The sequence below is a fragment of the Euprymna scolopes genome, chromosome 21, assembly GCF_053919585.1.
Source record: "Euprymna scolopes isolate OS-2025 chromosome 21, ASM5391958v1, whole genome shotgun sequence".
In the NCBI taxonomy this organism is placed as follows: Eukaryota; Metazoa; Mollusca; class Cephalopoda; order Sepiida; family Sepiolidae; genus Euprymna; species Euprymna scolopes.
In genome coordinates this window covers 54270705-54292147 of record NC_136502.1, presented here as the reverse complement: position 1 = coordinate 54292147, position 21443 = coordinate 54270705, and the positions used below count along the sequence as shown (strand labels likewise).

The window sequence follows — 21443 nt, the reverse complement described above, 5'->3', positions numbered from 1 at the left end:
AACATCTTAGGTTTTCGTCATATTCCTGCTCTGTCGACCCATATATGGTGATATGGTCAACTATACCACAAGCACCAGTGCATTTCTCGAGTATTCTGTCCATCTCGAGTTGGTAGATGTCCTGACTGACACACAAACTGAATGGCAGTCGTTCAAAACAATACCTTCCAAATGGTGGTTGGAAAGTTGTTAGTGGCTGACTTTCAGGGTCGAGCTTTGTAGACCAGTACCCAGACTTAGCATCCAACTTTGAGAAGAATTTTGCTCCTACAAATCGGTGGTTGAGCTCCTCGACAGTTGGAATTTGGTGGCATGGCTGTATGAGAGCTTTATTTAGTGCTCGGGGGGTCTAAAAAAACCCTAATTGTGTTGTCACGTTTGGTGACATAAGTGAGAGAGCTTACCCAGTTTGTGGGTTCATTGATGCGACGAATGACTCCTTGCTTCCATCTTGTTGAGTTCCAATTTGATTTTTCCGTGCATGGCTATAGGTGTCCTTCTTGGTGGGTTTATGTGGCATGGTACATTGGGGTTGACAACAAGCTTGTGAGTGTTCCGAAATTCACCAATACGGTCAAATCTCTCAAGGTATAGATGCATTAGGTCAGCTACACTATTGATGAGTTGGTGCTGGGCTGAGATGGCACAGTTCATTGTCTCTACCCTAAGAGCCACTGATGTTGGCATTCCCAATACGACTGCTTCTGGTACATCAACCCCATAGAATTGGGTATCCAGCCATGGGGAGTTTTTATACTTGCGCCTAAAAGTTGTGGTGCCATAACAGTTTATCCTGGTATTGTTGAAGGCTATTAACAGACATTGTGTTGAGGTGAGTAATCCGGGCATTGGGTTTCCAGCTGGGTCTATACTGCTAGGGTACATGTTTCGGAATATGCGGATAGGCAATGTATTTGCTTGTGCCCCTGTATCTACTTTCAGGTTGAAGGTATGAGTGCCTGAGTGGTCCTTTAGCTTGATGCTTAGATCAACAAATGCGTCATTTTGAGGATCTTTCATGTTTGATGACTTTCCACTGTTAGTTGTGATGGAGTTAAAGGTGAGCTTCTCCATTGCCGTGCCTATGTTAGTCATGGCTTGGTCATCGTGTTTGGCGATGCTGTTTATTTTCTTGCCAAACTCCCATTGTTGATTATGACTGTTATGCCAAGGCCTTCCTTGTTGTCTCTTGGTTTTGTGCTTCCCTGAGATGTAAACTGTAACCCAGTGACCTGTTTTGCCACATGTGTGGCATATATCATTTTTGGTAGGGCAGTGTTCTTTGCCAAAATGGTGACTGCATCCACAATTTTTGCAGGTTTGTCCACGTTTTCGGCCAATCCCTTGCTACTGGTGTGTACCACGGCTTATTGCGGCTATCTGTGGTGATTCCTGTAACTGGTGGAGCTGGTTGACATAAACTGCTGAAGCCTCATGGGAACGGGTTAATCGAACAGCTTCCTCAATTCCGTAACCCTTCAGTTTGTTTAACAGTTCCTTTTGTGGTTCGAGTATTGGTGTGCTGGCAATTAGTAACTCGACGAGGCGTTCGTTTAATTCGTTGGCACTGAAGTCACATTTCTTTGCCAACAGTCGACATCTGTTGATGAAGATGTCTGTTGTTTCATTTGGTCTCTGCTGGTATTTTCCGAGTTCCAGTCTACAAACGCGGTGATTTGTTGCCGGTTCTAGCTGCTCAAAAAATAAAGCAAATATTATTTGTGGATGCTTGCGATCATCATCTGACATCGACAAACTATTATACCAGCGTAAACCTTCTTCGCCAGTCACAAGAAGTATTAGAGGGACTTTATCCTTGTGTTTTATCGCTTTGGCGGTGAAGTAAAGTTCCATTCGTTGTCGAAATAGTTTGAATGATTTGGCAATACATGTCGAGTCCCAATCAAAACTAGGGACTTGTAATGAAATTGTGGCCATTACGATAAGAAAGTGTGAAGAAAAAAGGTACAGACAATTTGTGTGGCGTGGGAGGTTAGAAAAAAAATTTGTTCAGCGAGAGATTAAAAAAATCGTTTTTTTTGTTTCTTTTTACTCACTGTTTTACCTTTCTCTTTTTTATTTTTTAAATTGTCTGTGACGTTATAAGATTGTGTGTTGTATGATAATACCGCTTGCCACCATGTCATGTTGTGTTGTGCATGGATGTGTAAGAATAAGATTGGAACACGTGTGTTTAGTTGGTAAGAAGGGAACTGAATAATGGCGCCCCGCTTTATTGATTAATTGCTATGCGCATGCGTGAGTGCATACAAAAGTTAGATCACGAAACCAGAAAGAAAGAGTCTATATAAAACTGACTGAAATGAAAGATCAACGCTATCATTACACCACCTATGCTATGCAAAAACGTATGATCAACTCTAGCTACTTGCATGCAGCAATATCGACTAGGCATCAAACCAACATGACAGACAAAGCACGTCTAGGTACTGTTTCAGTTTAACTCAAAATGGCTAACCTATTTCCTGGAAATCAAAAAGGCAACCCATGGTTGGGTTATCTACATGAGAAGGTAAATATGTGGCACTAGCAAAAACGACCCATGAAGGTATGTACCTCACACAGCTACTCACAGAAATGTACCCATATCAAAAATACGCCAATTAGATATTTGAGGACAATGAAAGTGCTATAACACTTTCCAAAGACCCTGTACACTGACAAAGGTGTAAACATATAGATACAAAATACCATTTTATCAAGGACGCCCTTAATAACATGAGTACAGAGATAATTTATTGTCCCACAACAGGCATGCTAGCTGACATCATGACAAAACCTCCAAATCAAGCAAAACTAGGGTAAATATCCAGATACGCTGCGACAGAACACCGACCACTAATTTGTTTTTTTAGAGGTAATTGAGGTCGCTGACAACGAATCTGATAGTCAAACTTGGGGCAAATTTACCGTTTGCATGGTATTAACCCCTGAACCCACGAACTGCTTTCCACCATTTTGCAGCTTCCGTGTATGCTACGTGAAAGTGGTGTTGGGGCGCCAGTAAAATCTTCGAAAAATGTTAAATGGTGTTCTAATTGGTAAATGTCGGTGCATTTATGGAAAAATGGTTAACTAAACTGCAGAAGCACCTATTAAGCCACATAAGTTCTATAATTGAATCCTCCTCCTGCAAAAAAAAGAACGAAAAATGTTTGGTGCTTATGTTTTTGTAAACCGCATTAAAAATTATGCGAGACAAAAAAAAAAAAAAAAGAAAAAAAAGGTCCCCCAATTTATTGTACTTTTCTTTAATTGTAAGTCATTAAAAAATGTCAGTCCGTAATTTTTTGATTGATACGCCATGTGAGAAGGCAGTTTGCTTGGTGAAGCAAGCCGTCGTTTATGCTGCAGCGCACGCGCGTAGCGTAAACGGAAGCTGCAAAATGGTGGAAAGTAGTTCAGGGGTTAATACCATGCAAACGGTAAATTTGCCCCAAGTTTGACTGTCAGATTCGTTGTCAGCGACCTCAATTACCTACAAAAAAGAAAGTAGAATGGTCGGTGTTCTGTTGTAGCGTATCTGGATATTTATCAAAACTAGAAAAATTTAAAGGACTTTTATTTGGAGTTTAAATTCATTTACCGTTATGATGCTCGTATACATAAAAAATAAAATAAATAAATAAATAAATAAATGAAAACAACACAATAGGAGCATTCTAAGAGCAAGTGGGGGGGGGTGTTAAAAGTCCGACAACTCGTGTTGAAAGTTGGATAACTCTTGTCTTTTTATTATCTCCCTTTGTTTGTAAATAAGTCCATAATTACTTGCTTGTGTTTAATCAAGATTTCTCCTCTCTATCGTGCACACAAATTAATAATTTAATTTTCCTCCTTAGAATTTCTACTTATTTTTAATCTCTTCCACTCACGACGCAACTCGATGCTACATATAAAAGAAGTCCAGCTACAAAAACAAGTTTGTTTGTAATCTTTATATTTTCCCACAATAACTAGCAGTAGCACCTGGTATCAAACAAATATACTGCCAATTTTGTAAGTAACTAAATAACTTTCTTGGTCGAAATCTATTGCGTCTTGTCCATAATTCCCTCTATATTAAAAAAAAAATGTATGATGTACTACATTATGTACCAGCTCGTGAAGAAACGGAAATATCATATTCCAAAAAAATCACGTACATCAATGATCAAGTAGTTTTATCTTCATAAAGAAAACCATTTTTAAGCAATTAATGGGAATTTGTCGTCATGACAACAAAAATTTCGTAAATTTTCAATTGTGTTACCTTCGTTGTTGTTGTTGTTGTTGTTATTATTATCATTATTATTATTATTATTATTATTATTATTATTAGTAGTAGTAGTAGTAGTAGTAGCTGAAGTAGTAAATAGCGGGAGAGCATTCTCCGATATTCATAAAATGGGATTTTCTTATTAAAAAAACTATTTGATCAATTTACGTGATTTTTGGAATATTTTTCGTTTCGACATTTTTTTTTTGCTTTATTTTTGTTTTTAATATAGGTAGAAATCTCGACAAGAACCAATCTGTTTTATCATTACGTGATTTGCTGTTTGCGTGCTTTTTTCCTCTTATTAGAGCTGAGTATTTGAAATGTTTAAGTCTAAAAACATCAAACACAATTTTCATCTCGTGGACAAATACGTTAATCTTGATAGTAAAACGTTTCCTCACACGTAACGAATGGACGGCCTTTTTGACGCAAGGAACGAACTTATACTTGTCACCGTTTCTTGGTGACTTTTCATTCTTTCGCAGTTTTTTTTTTTTTCTTAAAAAAAAAATCACATTTATATTAATATATATTTAATTTTCAAGCTTCATTTATCTTATTCTTTAATTAATTTAACACACAGAGGAGAACTTGTATCAAAGATTGACTAAAGAAATTCTTACAAACTGACCAAGTTTTGAACAGAAAAGAAAATGAAATCACTCGTTCTTTCATGGGAGGGGGGGAGGGTATTTTTTATATTGACTTTTCTGCAAGAAAGGTAAGACTTTTTTTATATACTTTGTAACACAATTAGTGCATTATCTTAAGTTAGAACAAGAAAACATGTCTGACATTAAACAGTGAGAAAAATTGTTGTTTTACAACGATAAGACCTGCCCGTCTGTACGCTATTTTCTCTAATAATTTAAAATAAAATAAATGACAAATTAGCTTGGACATCAGAGAACTAGAAATTTATTGAAAGTAAAATTTTAAAAAAATTATTGACAATGCATATTTGTCCATATGTCATTTGAAAAGAAGAAAAAATTGTAGCAGAATACTCTCAATTGAAATTTTACAATAACGTATAACTTTTGAAGACAAAATTCTTGTGTGTGTGTGTGTGTGTGTTTAAATAAAATTTATTCAAAAGTTCTTATTGGCAAATGATAAGTATTTATTTATTTTTTGAAAGAATTCTGTTTTTGTCGAAAATTTTGCACGATCGGGGACAAAAATTCAATGAAACAATCATGCTAGATGTTTTTGCTTAAAAAAAAATATGAATCTCAGATTAAAAGAACATCTCCCCCAAATAAATTATTCAAGCCGATATAAAGAAAAAATATTGGTTCTATCCCGGAATTATGCCATATATAAAAAAAATGAAAGAAATTAAAAATCTGTATGATATACTTAACTGAGACAAAACAAAAATCATTCATAAAAATTACGTCAATTGATCGAGTAATTTTATTTTTATAAAGAAAATCATTTTCAAGCAAATTATGGGAATCTGTAGGCATTATAACAAATCTTGCAAGTTCAAATTATTGTTGTTTTTTTTTGTTTTTTTTTTTAATATTCATATTGTTTTAAAATAGCGAACAAGGCATCCGTTCTTTGGTTACTCATAAAATTTGATTTCCTTTAAAAATAAAAATATGATGTTTTCGTTTTGTCACCATACAAAGTTTTCTTTATTTTTGTATTTTTAATATAGGGGGAATTCTGGACAAGAACCTAAATATTTTCTACTATAAAATAAATATGCAACAATACCAGGGTTTCCCAAACTTCAGGACACTATTGAACCCCCAGAAGGGCAAAGGATTTTCGTGTAGCACTAACAGGATAATTTCTAAAATAAATATGAAAAACATTAATTCCAAATTATAACACTAACTAATGATAATGTTTACCACCTTTTTGGTTTTTGATTAATCAAAAATTGTTGCATTTTTTGTTAATTTATTTATTTTTTTCTTTTTCATGAACCATCCTGAAACTCTTTGCACCTGTAGTTATGTATCTCTATCCAGTAAAAAGATCAATAAGTAAATGTCTGCAGCCATTTAGTTTTTCTATATAAAATATTTGGTCTTCTTTAAGAAAGGGCTTTTGGAGCCATTCAGCCTGACTCACAGAATCTCAGGGTTCTGTGGAGCCCACTTTGGGAAACCCTGCTTTATACAATACCAGAAACATGAAATGATTTAATTTGAATGGTTTTTACATGTTAGAGAATATGAGCGCAAAAACAACTACATCATTTCAGTTACTGAAAGTCGCGATGAAAATCATGAACGTCCTGACAGACAGAAAACACCTGCCCTCCACCCTTCTTATATACTATGATACTGAAGACCTTTTCGTATATATGAGGTGTGTTCCAAAAGTAATGCTCCTATTTTTATTTCACCTACATAGATAAGAAGATTACATTGTTATAACTGAACATGCATTCAGGACCTGAAAGTTTAACCTCTCCGTTGCAGATATTGACAGTGTAAGACTCTAAGAAAGCAACCCCTATCATAAACGTGCATCAGAAACAGAGATGCGTCAGTGAATTACTGACAAAACGGGATTTAGAATGTGGTGACTATATAGAAAAATAAATTCTACTGCATGAAAATCGGTTGTTTTAATGGGACTACTTCCGTTTTCATAGCTGTTCAACTTTTAAGTTAAAAAAAGATTCTAGCTGATTACACTCTCAATTTTTTAAAACTTTTGTAATCAGTGCTATATATTAGGTACAATGTAATATTCAATAAAGAATTGATACTATAATAATAAATGCGAAATTTGCATGAATGAAAATATATTTAAATGTATTTTACAACCAGTCAATGCCAGATGCACCCATCTTTATCTATCTATCTATTATACAAAAGGAACTTTGTATGTGTTTGTGTGTGTGAGACTACGAAATATGTGTATGAACTTTGAAATGGCTGGGCCAATTTTAATGAAACTTCGCTCAAATGTATTTCATGAATCTGACAGTGTTCTTAAATAGGTTTTGTATTAGAATGCCTTTGATAAGTATTGTTATTCAAAAAAATCTGATGAAAGAAGGAATAGATGATTTTGACCTAAGTTAACACCTTATGCAGCCTAACATTACAAGTGCATTTGAGAAGTTTGATTATCACATAAGCAGAAAGGCTTGGCATATAAAATCAAAAGCAGGTTCTTTTATATGACAGGGACACATTCAAAATAAATGTTTCTGTTTAAAGCACAATAAAACCATGATACTTGACGTTTTCATTTTAAACTTAAATTCCAGCCATTATCACCACACAAGCAAAAACCCAGGCATAGAAAATAAAAAGTATGTTCTTTGAGTTAACAGGGGCGCATTGGAAATTAATGTTTCTGTTTCTGTTTAGAGCACAATTGAACCATGATACTTGACTTTGCATTTTAAACTTTAAGCCGTTTTATAGGAAATAATTTTATAAAATCAACAATATGTTCTCTACAGTGCAATGTAGACTACAACATATTGTGGATTAAGCCATTTCAGGGAGACTTGTAAAGCTTTCTCCCGGTGCACCATGATGCTTCCCAAACTAGAGTAGGCAATCAATCGATTTGATTGAAAAATTGGCAAGTTCACTGATTTTGATGATAATAAAAATATGAGAGTATGAAACATTTGTTGGTCATTATTCAAACCTAAGTAACGTGTCTCCCTGTTATTAACATATATATATATATGTGTGTGTGTATGTGTATATATACTGTATGCATGTATATATAAAGTATATATTTATATACATGTAAAGTATATATTCATATACATGTAAAGTATATATTCATATACACGTAAAGTATATATTCATATACACGTAAAGTATATATTCATATACACGTAAAGTATATATTCATATACATGTAAAGTATATATTCATATACATGTAAAGTATATATTCATATACACGTAAAGTATATATTCATATACACGTAAAGTATATATTCATATACACGTAAAGTATATATTCATATACATGTAAAGTATATATTCATATACATGTAAAGTATATATTCATATACATGTAAAGTATATATTCATATGCATGTAAAGTATATATTCATATGCATGTAAAGTATATATTCATATGCATGTAAAGTATATATTCATATGCATGTAAAGTATATATTCATATGCATGTAAAGTATATATTCATATGCATGTAAAGTATATATTCATATGCATGTAAAGTATATATTCATATACATGTAAAGTATATATTCATATACATGTAAAGTATATATTCATATACATGTAAAGTATATATTCATATACATGTAAAGTATATATTCATATACATGTAAAGTATATATTTATATACATGTAAAGTATATATTCATATACATGTAAAGTATATATTCATATGCATGTAAAGTATATATTCATATGCATGTAAAGTATATATTCATATACATGTAAAGTATATATTCATATGCACGTAAAGTATATATTTATATACATGTAAAGTATATATTCATATACATGTAAAGTATATATTCATATGCATGTAAAGTATATATTCATATACATGTAAAGTATATATTTATATACATGTAAAGTATATATTCATATACATGTAAAGTATATATTCATATACATGTAAAGTATATATTCATATACATGTAAAGTATATATTCATATACATGTAAAGTATATATTCATATACATGTAAAGTATATATTCATATACATGTAAAGTATATATTCATATACATGTAAAGTATATATTCATATACATGTAAAGTATATATTCATATGCATGTAAAGTATATATTCATATGCATGTAAAGTATATATTCATATGCATGTAAAGTATATATTCATATGCATGTAAAGTATATATTCATATACATGTAAAGTATATATTCATATACATGTAAAGTATATATTCATATGCATGTAAAGTATATATTCATATGCATGTAAAGTATATATTCATATACATGTAAAGTATATATTCATATACACGTAAAGTATATATTCATATACACGTAAAGTATATATTCATATACACGTAAAGTATATATTCATATACACGTAAAGTATATATTCATATACACGTAAAGTATATATTCATATACATGTAAAGTATATATTCATATACATGTAAAGTATATATTCATATACATGTAAAGTATATATTCATATACACGTAAAGTATATATTCATATACACGTAAAGTATATATTCATATACACGTAAAGTATATATTCATATACACGTAAAGTATATATTCATATACATGTAAAGTATATATTCATATACATGTAAAGTATATATTCATATGCATGTAAAGTATATATTCATATACATGTAAAGTATATATTCATATGCATGTAAAGTATATATTCATATGCATGTAAAGTATATATTCATATGCATGTAAAGTATATATTCATATGCATGTAAAGTATATATTCATATACATGTAAAGTATATATTCATATACATGTAAAGTATATATTCATATACATGTAAAGTATATATTCATATACATGTAAAGTATATATTCATATACATGTAAAGTATATATTCATATACATGTAAAGTATATATTCATATACATGTAAAGTATATATTCATATACATGTAAAGTATATATTCATATACATGTAAAGTATATATTCATATACACGTAAAGTATATATTCATATGCACGTAAAGTATATATTCATATGCATGTAAAGTATATATTCATATAAATGTAAAGTATATATTCATATGCACGTAAAGTATATATTCATATGCACGTAAAGTATATATTCATATACATGTAAAGTATATATTCATATGCACGTAAAGTATATATTCATATGCACGTAAAGTATATATTCATATACATGTAAAGTATATATTCATATGCATGTAAAGTATATATTCATATGCATGTAAAGTATATATTCATATGCATGTAAAGTATATATTCATATGCATGTAAAGTATATATTCATATGCATGTAAAGTATATATTCATATGCATGTAAAGTATATATTCATATGCACGTAAAGTATATATTCATATGCACGTAAAGTATATATTCATATGCACGTAAAGTATATATTCATATGCATGTAAAGTATATATTCATATGCACGTAAAGTATATATTCATATGCACGTAAAGTATATATTCATATGCATGTAAAGTATATATTCATATGCATGTAAAGTATATATTCATATACATGTAAAGTATATATTCATATACATGTAAAGTATATATTCATATACATGTAAAGTATATATTCATATACATGTAAAGTATATATTCATATACATGTAAAGTATATATTCATATGCATGTAAAGTATATATTCATATGCATGTAAAGTATATATTCATATACATGTAAAGTATATATTCATATACATGTAAAGTATATATTTATATATGATGTAAAAAGTATATATATATAAAGCTTCCTTTTCCATTACCCTTTTCCCCGTGCTTTCACTACACTGATGAAGACTGAAGGATCGGTCGAAAATTATGTGCTAGTAAAAAAAGTTTTTAAATTTTTTTTCATAATATTATTTTGTATTCCTGCACGTCACCAATTGAAAACGAATAAAGAAAAGTTATAAGCTTTTATACTTTTCGTATTCTTTTTTATACTTTTCCATTCATATATATATATATATATATATATATATATATATATATATATATATATATATATATAAGATATACTAGCAGAAGTATCCGTCGTTGACTGGGTTCAAAAACAGCCTACTGAAAATGGACTGTGATTGATGAAAGTATGATAGGTTATGAAAAGGAGGGGGTTGTAAAGAGATAGGTTTTGATACTCAAAAATTTTACCCCAAGCAAAATATGATTAAAGTAAAGATAATTTTTGCGAAAATATATTTTTTTATATCAACTTTGTTTCCATTCGTAGCCAAGAGTGACCAACAAAATGATGTTTCCTTACAAAGAAAAAATGTTATATATATAATAATATAAATATGCAAGAAATAAATGTTATCAAAGTCAAGAAAAGTTACTTTTATGGTAGAAATGTTCATTGGTTTGTATTTTAAGTAGTTTGTAAAAGAAAATTTTTTTTTAATTCACAAACAGGTTTAAAAAAAAAATCAAAATGACAGCGACTTTGAAATGTAGAGCTTCGTTTTCAATTTGAAGGAGGGGCACCTGAGCATTCTGTGTTAACAATTTAAGAGAGTCCCGTCAACATAAGGAATATTTATAAACATATTTTAATGTTTTCCGTTATTTTGTGCTTGAGGAATATTCGATTATGGCATGTGTAGTTTATATAAAAATTCATTTAAGTAGTTATCGCCTCAAATTTGGTTTTAATTTTGGTTCGCTGAAATTATTTCAAGTAAAGAGCATTAAAAACTATTTCAAAACAAAAAAACCACATGAACTGAACTTTTATTGACTATTGTAACATTTATTTCTTGTATATTTATTTTTTCGAGTAGTCGTTTGTTGGCTTTTCTGCTAAACACTCTTACTAAATAATATCGACGAAATATCGAAAAACAAAGAAACAAAAACAGTTTTGAAAAATAATGAAGCTTTACTTACTTTAGTAAAATAATCCGAAACAGCAAAATGGGATATTAAAAAAGTAAACACGTAATTACTTTAGTTTTTTTAAAGCAAATAATCGATATAAATATGAATAAGAAGAAAATGGCGCCCTTTTCAAGCAGAACAGCTTCGCTTCAGTTTTACAGTATTGAATGGTGTAGTATTGCACTGTCAGATTCAGGGTTGTACTATTGTAATGTAAAGAACATGCAGAAATTGTTGTAATCAACTGCATTCCTTCAAGTACACTGACAAAAAAAGCTTAAACAGATATATAAATAAAATAAAATGTTATGCAAATGTTTTTAAAAAGACATGTAATCACGTGAGCAGGATTTTTTCCTTCTTTTGACACGATAACAAGTAATGTTCTTATTTTTTATTATTTATCTATTTATCTATTTTTGAAAGAGTGCCATGTGCAAGCGGAGAAGGATAAAAACAGTTATGAAAATTTGTGTTGAGAATTGTCTAAAGTTCTGACTTTTTTTTAGCTATCACTTTAATAAGAACGTGAATTTATGAGGTGAATTTATTCGACACAATATGATTCAACTCAAAAAAATAAATAAAAGCTAACGTGAATTAAGATTAAAGTTAAGGTGTTATTGTGGACCCTCACCCCTTTTGAAAACCTAGTTAAACTTTGTGACATATTTATATTCTATGGAGGTCAGGCGCGAACGAACACCCAATAATTTTATTATACCATATTTCTTCATCCTGAAACATAATTATCAAAGTATACTTAAGCAAATAGATATGAAAAGTCTTTGTTAAAGTTTGTGCCATATTTCCATGGAGTACAGGCGCGAACGCAGACCCCATGATTTTATACCATCCCTATTTAAGTTGAAACATAGTTATCAAAGTATTCTTATGTACATCTATATCAAAAACCCACTCTTTCACTGTTGAGGTCCCTAGATGCTAAAAAGTCTTCTGCTCTATTAGTTTTTGTTTCTCATGGACTGTTAGACTTTGGAATTCCCTCACTGTTTCTTGCTTTCCTGACTTCTATTAGCATGCAGAAGTTTAAATGTGATGTGATTAGACATCTTGTAATTCAACTCCTCATATAGTATATTATAGATATGATTCTAATTATAAGCCATACATGTCCAAGTGGCAATACGCCTTGTTTGGGGTGAAAAAGAGTAAAATGTGCTTGTTAAAATTGATTGAAGCCATGTAGAATGTCTAAGTTAAACTCTAGAATAACTCCTAATTAACACATTTTCCTAATTTTCAAATGCAAAAAATTATTATTTATTTTTTAATGTTGTATATGCATTTCAAGAGTGAATCTTACCTAGAAACTTTGAACGCAAACCAATAATGCTGACAATTATGGACTAAATCCTATTGCATGAATGCAAAAAATAAAAATTTAATTTAATTTATGTTTTTATTTACAGATGTTCCTGCTAGAAAGCCTTTGGTGACTTACAGTGGATCATTATTTTCTTTGGGATTTATTATTATGACACTCATTTTCTCATGAAAAACAAAAGAATTTATTGAGAAAAAAGATTTCTCTGAAATCTACTATTTCACAAAATAAAAAAAACATGGAAAAATATCACTGGGGTTAAATACAATGAATTCCTTGTGGACAAAGGTCAATTTGATTGTATCATTTATGAAAACAGATTTAAATTTAAATTTAATTTTTTGTCATAAAAGGATGTTAAGTGCACGAAATTCAATGAAAGAAAGCTTAATAATCTCTTGCATATCGATCTAATTTTTAATGAATGAAAATTATATTTGATATATTTATCTGTACCATCTGTAAGTCTTTTTTGTCTCAGAAATAATGCAGTGAACTGTTACGAAAATAATTCTATATTAGAAAATACTTTTATATTATCTTCATGTTTAGCAACAAGATTCACAATCACTGTAGAAAATGCGATCAGGAAGAAATCATTATATTGTCAACGTTAATGTATTTTCAACAAAATAGATTTTACACAAACTTTGTTTTTGTAAATATGAACTGTAAAATTAGATAAGTAAAAAACGAGAAATATTGTTTCATGTAAAATTTCTATTTCTTTGTAAATTATTTCATTCACAAGAGTTTTCTAAAAGTTTGACAGAAAACATGGAAACACTGATTGAAGCAAATTTGTATACATGTGAAATATGTGCATATAATTGTACAAAGAAATGTGACCTTGAGACACACATGCAATTGCACGGAGGAGTGCAGCCACATTCCTGTGAAATATGTGGCTCTTCTTTTATACGGAATTCACAATTACTGAAACATATGCGAAATCATATTGAAAAAAAAAATTATTCTTGTGAATTATGTGACTATTCTACTTCTCAGAAATCACATTTAGTGACGCATGTAAGAACTCATACTGGTGAAAAACCATATTCTTGTAAAGTATGTGGAGCTTCCTTTCCTCTGAAATATCGGTTAGGGTTACATATGAGAACTCACACTGGAGAAAAGCCATATTCTTGCGAGCTATGTGAATATTCTTGTTCACAACAATCAAACATAGTGAGACATATGCGAACACACACTGGGGAAAAGCCATATTCTTGTGAAATATGTGAATATTCCTGTTCTGATAAATCAAGTTTACTGGCTCATATGCAAAAACATAGTGGTGAGAAATCATATTCTTGTGAAATATGTAACTCTGGTTTTACCAGAAAATCACGTCTAGTTGATCATATGAGAACACACACTGGGGAAAAGCCATATTCTTGTGAGGTGTGCGGCTCTTCTTTTTCCAGGAAATCACATTTAGTTGATCATATTAGAACCCATACGGGAGAAAAACCATATTCTTGCGAAGTATGTGGTTCCTCTTTTACAACTAAATCATCTTTAGTAGAACATATCCGGACACATACTGGCGAAAAACCATATACTTGTAAAATATGTGGATATTCTTGTTCTCAAAAATCAAATTCAGTGATACATATGAGGACTCACACAAAAGAAAGGCCATATTCTTGTGTATTATGTAATTATTCTTGTTCTCATAAACCAAGTTTAGTTAATCATATGAAGAAACATAGTGGATAAACGATAGAAACTTAGTAGATAAACAAGAGGACTGAATGACTGCTAGAGATTGTCCTCGGGTGTCTAAGGTCCTCTGCACAAGGGTTTGTCAGGACAACCTGGCATGAGGATACTTTTCCCTACAAGTAAACCCTTACCAAATATTCAAAATCACAGAGTATTCATGGCCCAAATAAGATCTCGCTAAAGCTAACCCAAGCTAGCTTTTATGAGGAATGGTGCACCTTCTGCAATGGTGTCGTCGATACTCCACCAGACTTGAGGAATCTTTGTCCTGTAATCCAGTAAGACCAACAGACCACAAGAAAGGTATATTATAACATATTTAGATGGTCAATTGGAGAGAGGGAAATAATGTTCTTAACTTCTTTACTAACTCGGTGTCTGAGAGGTAAAGGACAACTTTGATGGAATATTCGAATATCCACATATAGAGATCAAGATCAGGGATGGAAGCCCTTTAATTTCTGAGAACTGGAGAAAAATGAAGCAAAAGATAAAATCCATATTCAGTAGAGTACAAATTTTACAAATGATAATGTACTTATCTTCATGTGATGAGCTTCTAGTTTAGTATTCCAAAAAAAAAACAATTGAGAAATGCCATATAATAAAGTAAGCTAAAGTTCTTTGCAGAAATTACATTATTTCTTACATGAAAAGCAAACTGAATAAAAGCAATATGTTGAATTATTTGGCTTTTTTACAAAGAAAAGAGTTTTAGTCTGTATATTTTAGAAAACATTGGAGAAAATCTTTCCAAATGTGTAGCTAAGTAAGTTGCTCTCTCTCTCTCTCATATATATATATATATATATATATATATATATATATATACCCAGGACATAGTTACACACACACACTTAAGAGAATGCATGTTCTTAAGAACGTGTTGTTTTTTGTTTTTTTAGAAAAGCCAAGTTTCACAGTGAGTATACCTAAACTTTCTGAAAAGAAATATCATTTTTAGTGTGTATTTCCTATTTCATTGAAAACAGTTTACTGAACCTACGTTTTACTACAAAAACAAATGGATGAAAGAAATTTAATATTTACACCAACTCAATCAATTTAGGGTTGATAAAGTATTCACTTCAGGTTTGAAGTAATGTTTTATGAACTATTTTACACCAGGAGATACACTCATAAAGTCTTGTCATGATGGAAGTCATTTTCTCGGCCAATATCAGTCATATAGTTGAAGATTACATTGATATTTTTTTCAACATTACAATCTTTGTTTATAAATAAGCCAGATTTTAGGATTCAGATATTTTGTAATTTTTTAAAAACTTTTTTTAACAATTGACAGAAAATATGGAATTGATTGAAGAACACATTGAAGAAATGTTCATCTTCAGACGAATAATAAAAACAGATTGGAAAGTCAATACTTTTCCTCACATAATTTTTATTTTCACTTTCAAATTAACAGGTACGATCTATTCTCAGTGTTCTTATAAAAATGCTAAAAATACGTATTAATTTTCACAACGTTTTAGTCAATGTAACCTGCGACTTTGTTCAGGTGAATTTTGTTGAACTTAGGTGCTGTTAGATATATTGATTATAGATAGGTTTGGTTTGGCTGTTTTGTTTTACGGTATATCAACCATTTTCAGGTTATTTAATGCTGCATCCAGTTTTTATACTTCAAATATTTATAAGTTTGGTTTAGTTGTTTTATGGCATATCAACCCTTTTCGGTTTATTTTATGCCGAATCTAATTATTTTGGAAATAGTATTCATATTGCATTCAATTATTTTGTAGAAGGTTTTTATTCTTCAAGCTCCTTGTATCTTTAGTCAGTAGTTTGAAGTGTTTGGTTTGGTTGTTTTATAGTGGATTTTATCGTTTTTGTTCTTTGCCCTGCAGAACATGAATGAGTTTTGCAATCAGAAAGGGAAAAGGGTTACAGTATTAATATTTGGTACATTTTAAGTTAGGAAACCAGTCAGGAAGTGGGGGGCATAGAAAGAGAAAGGGGAAATGGGAAGAAGGAAAAGGTGGGAAAAGGTTGGGTTTTGTTTTTGGTTTTGCAGAACATAATTAAGTTTTGCAAAAGTAAGTAGAAAAACAAAAAGTATCAATGTTAGGTCCATTTCCTTTCAGGAAGCCAATATTTTCAGACAGCCTGATCTGGTAGCACCAGTATTATAGATAGAGAAAACAGTGGACAGTAAGATGACTTAAAGAGGCAGCATATATGCTGGGTGACATCACCTACTAAGCAAACACAGTATAGAATTTTATATAATATGGAAACCATTATATATATACTAATAAGATGTAGTAATAAATAGTAATATATATGTGTTACAAAAGCAAATGGATTAAACAAGTTCTATTAAATGCATGGCAAAATGGCACTGAAACAGGGAATGGGATATCCTATTCTCAAGACACAGGTAAAAAGAAATGTTGAACAACACATGCAGAAATAACAAAGACATCAACATTAACAATTAACTTATTAAAATTAATTGTAGATGTATGAAAAACTAAATGCAAGAAAAATAAAACAAAAGAAGATAATCAATTTTAAAATTAAAATATAAAATAAAATATGTAATCCAATTATGTTATTACATAAAACTTGCACATTAGAAAGTGTAATGGTGTTACGCACAATGCTATTTCATGATTAAGTAATGAAAATTGATGTGGGTTCCATGTACCGCCTCCATATCAGCTATTGTTTTATCCAGGGTGGTTTCAAACGATAATATGGTGTTTCTTTTCCCAATGTCTGCTGTGACTTAAATAACAATTATGGATAATCCTTTTTATTAAGGCTGGAAACTGCAATGGTGTTTGCGTCTGGGGTGGGTAAGCAATTTCACTTAATTAGTTCTGAAAATTAACGTCGTTTCAGCTGTTAAATTTATCTTTGTAATCACTAGTCTTTTAGTCATTTAACTCGCCTATGTCCTCAGAATTTCTGTCATCGAGCACACCTGTAGAATCGTCATTACATCCGTCACCAAACTCAGTTGTACTAGCGTTTGAATTCTCATCATTTTATTTATTGTTATCATTATCACATAAACATCATTTTTATCATGATTAGCATCATCATGGGATTTGTTCTTCACTAAAGTATGCGTTTTTTAATCGAAGGATTGGATTCCATAGTATCGCGGATATTATGAACCTCGTTTCTTCCTCCTATATTATTTTTTTTATTATTATAATTATTATTATCATTAGTAGTTGCCGTAGTAATCGTAGTAGTGTCAATTTGTGACTTTCTCCCATTATTTGGACAACTTGTTCATCCCTTATTTTCAGTGTAGGTCCTATTCATATAGCCCTCATTTATATGTGTATGGCAAACATTTTGTGGCTTTCTTTCAGAACCGTCATTTGAAGTGGCAACTTTAGTAATGCTTTCATCACCATTACAAGTTTGGTTCGTCTTTATACATGGAAAAGTCGAAAAGGACCGTAGTTTTTGGTTTCTGCATGAGTACGACATCATCGTCAAAAATCGCTTTCTTTAGGCGATCAACATTGACCAAGTCACGTCTGCCATTAATCTCGATTATGAAGAACTTCGGGTATCTCTTTAGTACCTTGTAAGGGCTGGAGTACGGCGACTGAAGACAGGTAGTCACGCCACTATTCCGGATGAACACGTGGGTCCATGAGTTCATGTCCTTAGGAACATGCGTGTTTACACCTTGTGCCCTTGGCATGATGTTGAGAGGTTTTGCCATATATTCCTTTACACAGGAGGTGTAACTCGCTGTGTCTGGAAGCGTTCGGGGGTGGTTGGTGTGACCATCTGTCCAGGCAGGGTCAGTGAGGTTCCATAGACCATTTCAGGCGGGGTCAGACCGATGTCTGTTTTGATGGTGGACCTAATACCTAGGAGAACGAAGGGAAGGTATTCCATCCATCTGTTAGGATCGGAGTATGATTTCAAGGACGTTTTCAATTGTCTGTGAAAACGCTCAATCATGCCATTTGCCAACGGATGGTACAAAGTAGTGCGCATGTGTTTACATCCGAGCAGGTGAGACAGTTCTGAAAAGAGCTAAGAGTCGAATTGTCTACCTCTGTCGGTTGTAATGGTGTTAGGCACCCTGTAACAAGCTATCTAGTGTGTGATAAGTGCTTGGGCCACAGTTTCAGTAGAAGTATCAGGCCATCTCGAAAACCTGCCAATGCAAGTCAACAGATGTGCACAGTCTCTGGAGGGCGGGAGTGGGCCCACTAAGTCTATATGGACGTGCTGAAAACGAGCTTCAGGGGTTGAGAAGGTCGAAAGTGGGCTTTTAATGTGCCTATGAATTTTAGACCTTTGGCAAGGGATGCAACTCCTGGTCCATTTGCGTATATCTCGATTGATGGCTGTCCATATAAAACGAGACGTCACCAACTTCTGTGTAGAGCGGATGCCAGGATGTGATAGGTTGTGCAGCTGAGAGAAAATGGCTCGCCTATGTTTGGGAGGAACATAAGGGCGCTCATGTCCGGTTGAGATATCGCACCAAATCACTTCGCTTGAAGAGGGTATGGGAACCTGTTTGAATGATAGGTTTTCAGAATGTAGCAAGTTATTCAATTCCTCATCATTCCTTTGGTTAGTGGCGATCTGTTTGAGATCGATACTATCGGTAGGCTGAATGGCATCAATGTACATGCATGATAATGCGACAATGTTCTCAGTGCTTTTATTGTATTTGATGGCTGAAGTGAACTGAGAAATGTAGTCCAAATGACGAGCTTCTCTGGGTGAATGCTTGCCTGGTTTGGCGAGTAAGGCGTGCGATAGCGGTTTATGGTCCGTAAAGAGATTGAAGTCGGATCCTTCTAGCATGTAGCGAAAATGCTTGACCGCATAATAAGCGGCAAAAAGTTCTTTGCCAAAGGTATTATATTTGGTCTCGGCATTCTGAAGTTGCCTGGAGAAAAAAGATAGCGGTTGCCACGTGTTGTCTACGAACTGCTGTAATACCCCTCCAATGCCCACATCAGATGCGTCTACTGACAGGGTTAGGGGTGCGTGCGGATGGGGAAAAACAACATTATCGCAGCTGTTAATGCTTCTTTTACTTTGTTGAAGAAGTGTAATTCCGGTTTGTTCAAGGTGATTGTCTCATTTTTTTCTTTTTGTTCCTGAGTACATCCATTAAGGGTTGTGCGATTTCGGCACAGTGAGGAACGAAACACCTGTAAAAATTTATCAACTCGAGGAATTCCCGAAGTTTACAAAGGGAAGTGGGAGGCGGGTAATCAACAATGGATTGGACTTTTTCCGGTAGAGGGCGGATACCCTCCGAATCAATTAAATGTCCCAGGAAGGAAAGTGAAGAGACTCCAAACTCACACTTGCTGGGGTTGATGATAACACCGTATTCCGACAATCTGTGGAACAATTGCTGTAGATGTTGCATGTGTTCACTCTCGGATGAACTCGCTATGAGTAGATCATCAATGTATGTGTAAACGAACGGTAATCCACGTAAGACCGTCTATAAATTGCTGGAAAGACTGGCCAACATTTCTTAGTCCAACGGGCATTCGAAGAAACTCAAAGAGTCCGAATGGGGTAGTAATTAATGGCAGTTTTGGCGATATCTTCAGGGTCCACAGGAATCTGATTGTATGCACAGACGAGATCGATCTTGGAGAATATTGATTTACCATGGAGAGAGTTTGAGAAATCCTGGAAGTGAGGAATGGGATAATTATCCGGAGTCATGCGACTGTTAAGTGCTCGATAATCCCTGCAAGGGCGCCAGTCATCTGCTGACTTTTTGGGCACCATGTGGAGTGGCGATGACCAATTACTGTCAGAGGGTCGAATAATGCCCAAGTCCAACATGTGCTGAAATTCTTGCTTGGCGACTTTCAGAGGATCAGGTTTGAGTCTGCGCAGGCAAGCGCTCACAGGAGGTCCTCTGGTCTAGATGTGGTGGGTAACATCATGTGTAACCCTTTCGTTACTAAAAACAGGACGAGTTCTATCAGGAAAGCCCCTTAAGAGGTCTGTGTATGAGTCCCTAGCATCCTTCAATATGACCGGGCTTATCTCCACCATTCTATTAATCTTCCCTTGCACGGTAAGCCTACTGCTATTGTCGATTAATTTGCCGTACTTGACGTCCACAAGTATGCCAAAATAATGCAAGAAATGCGCTCCCAAAATTGGAATGGGCAGCTTCGCGATAGTAAAAATCCATTGGAAGATGCATCGGAATCCCAGGTTTAATGTTAACGATTTCTCTCCGAAGGTCGGAATAGAGGAGTGATTCACAGCTTGTAGACAGAAAGTCAACTGGGGTGGTTTCTCTTTCACCAGTTCCTTGAGGATTATACTAACTTCTGCACCGGTATCAATGAGGAATCGTGTACCAGTGTTCTTGTCTGTGATGTAAAAGGTGCAACAAATGTGGTTTCTGCTAGGGGTATCGGTCGCCCCTACTGCTTGGCCTGCCCATTTCCTGCTTGCTTATCGTTCTTCATGAAAGAGCAATGCTTACGGCATCAGAAATCCTTTTTACCATAACGCGCATGGAAATGACACAGCCTGTCACCATTT

At 32.9% G+C, this 21443-nt stretch overlaps 1 protein-coding gene and 1 long non-coding RNA gene across 2 annotated transcripts in view; one reads left to right on the top strand and one right to left on the bottom strand.

The window, feature by feature from the left end:
- LOC145242818 (uncharacterized) overlaps positions 1-21443 on the bottom strand; it is a 230279-nt gene that overhangs the window by 97369 nt on the left and 111467 nt on the right. The window contains exon 5 of the mRNA XM_080105943.1: positions 19279-19803. Coding sequence (XP_079962069.1) covers positions 19279-19803 — 525 coding nt within the window. The remainder of the gene's footprint in view (positions 1-19278; positions 19804-21443) is intronic.
- On the top strand, positions 3718-15393 carry LOC145242371 (uncharacterized). Its single transcript, XR_013862718.1, has 2 exons — positions 3718-4020; positions 13255-15393. It is a non-coding gene; the product is annotated as an uncharacterized LOC145242371 (long non-coding RNA).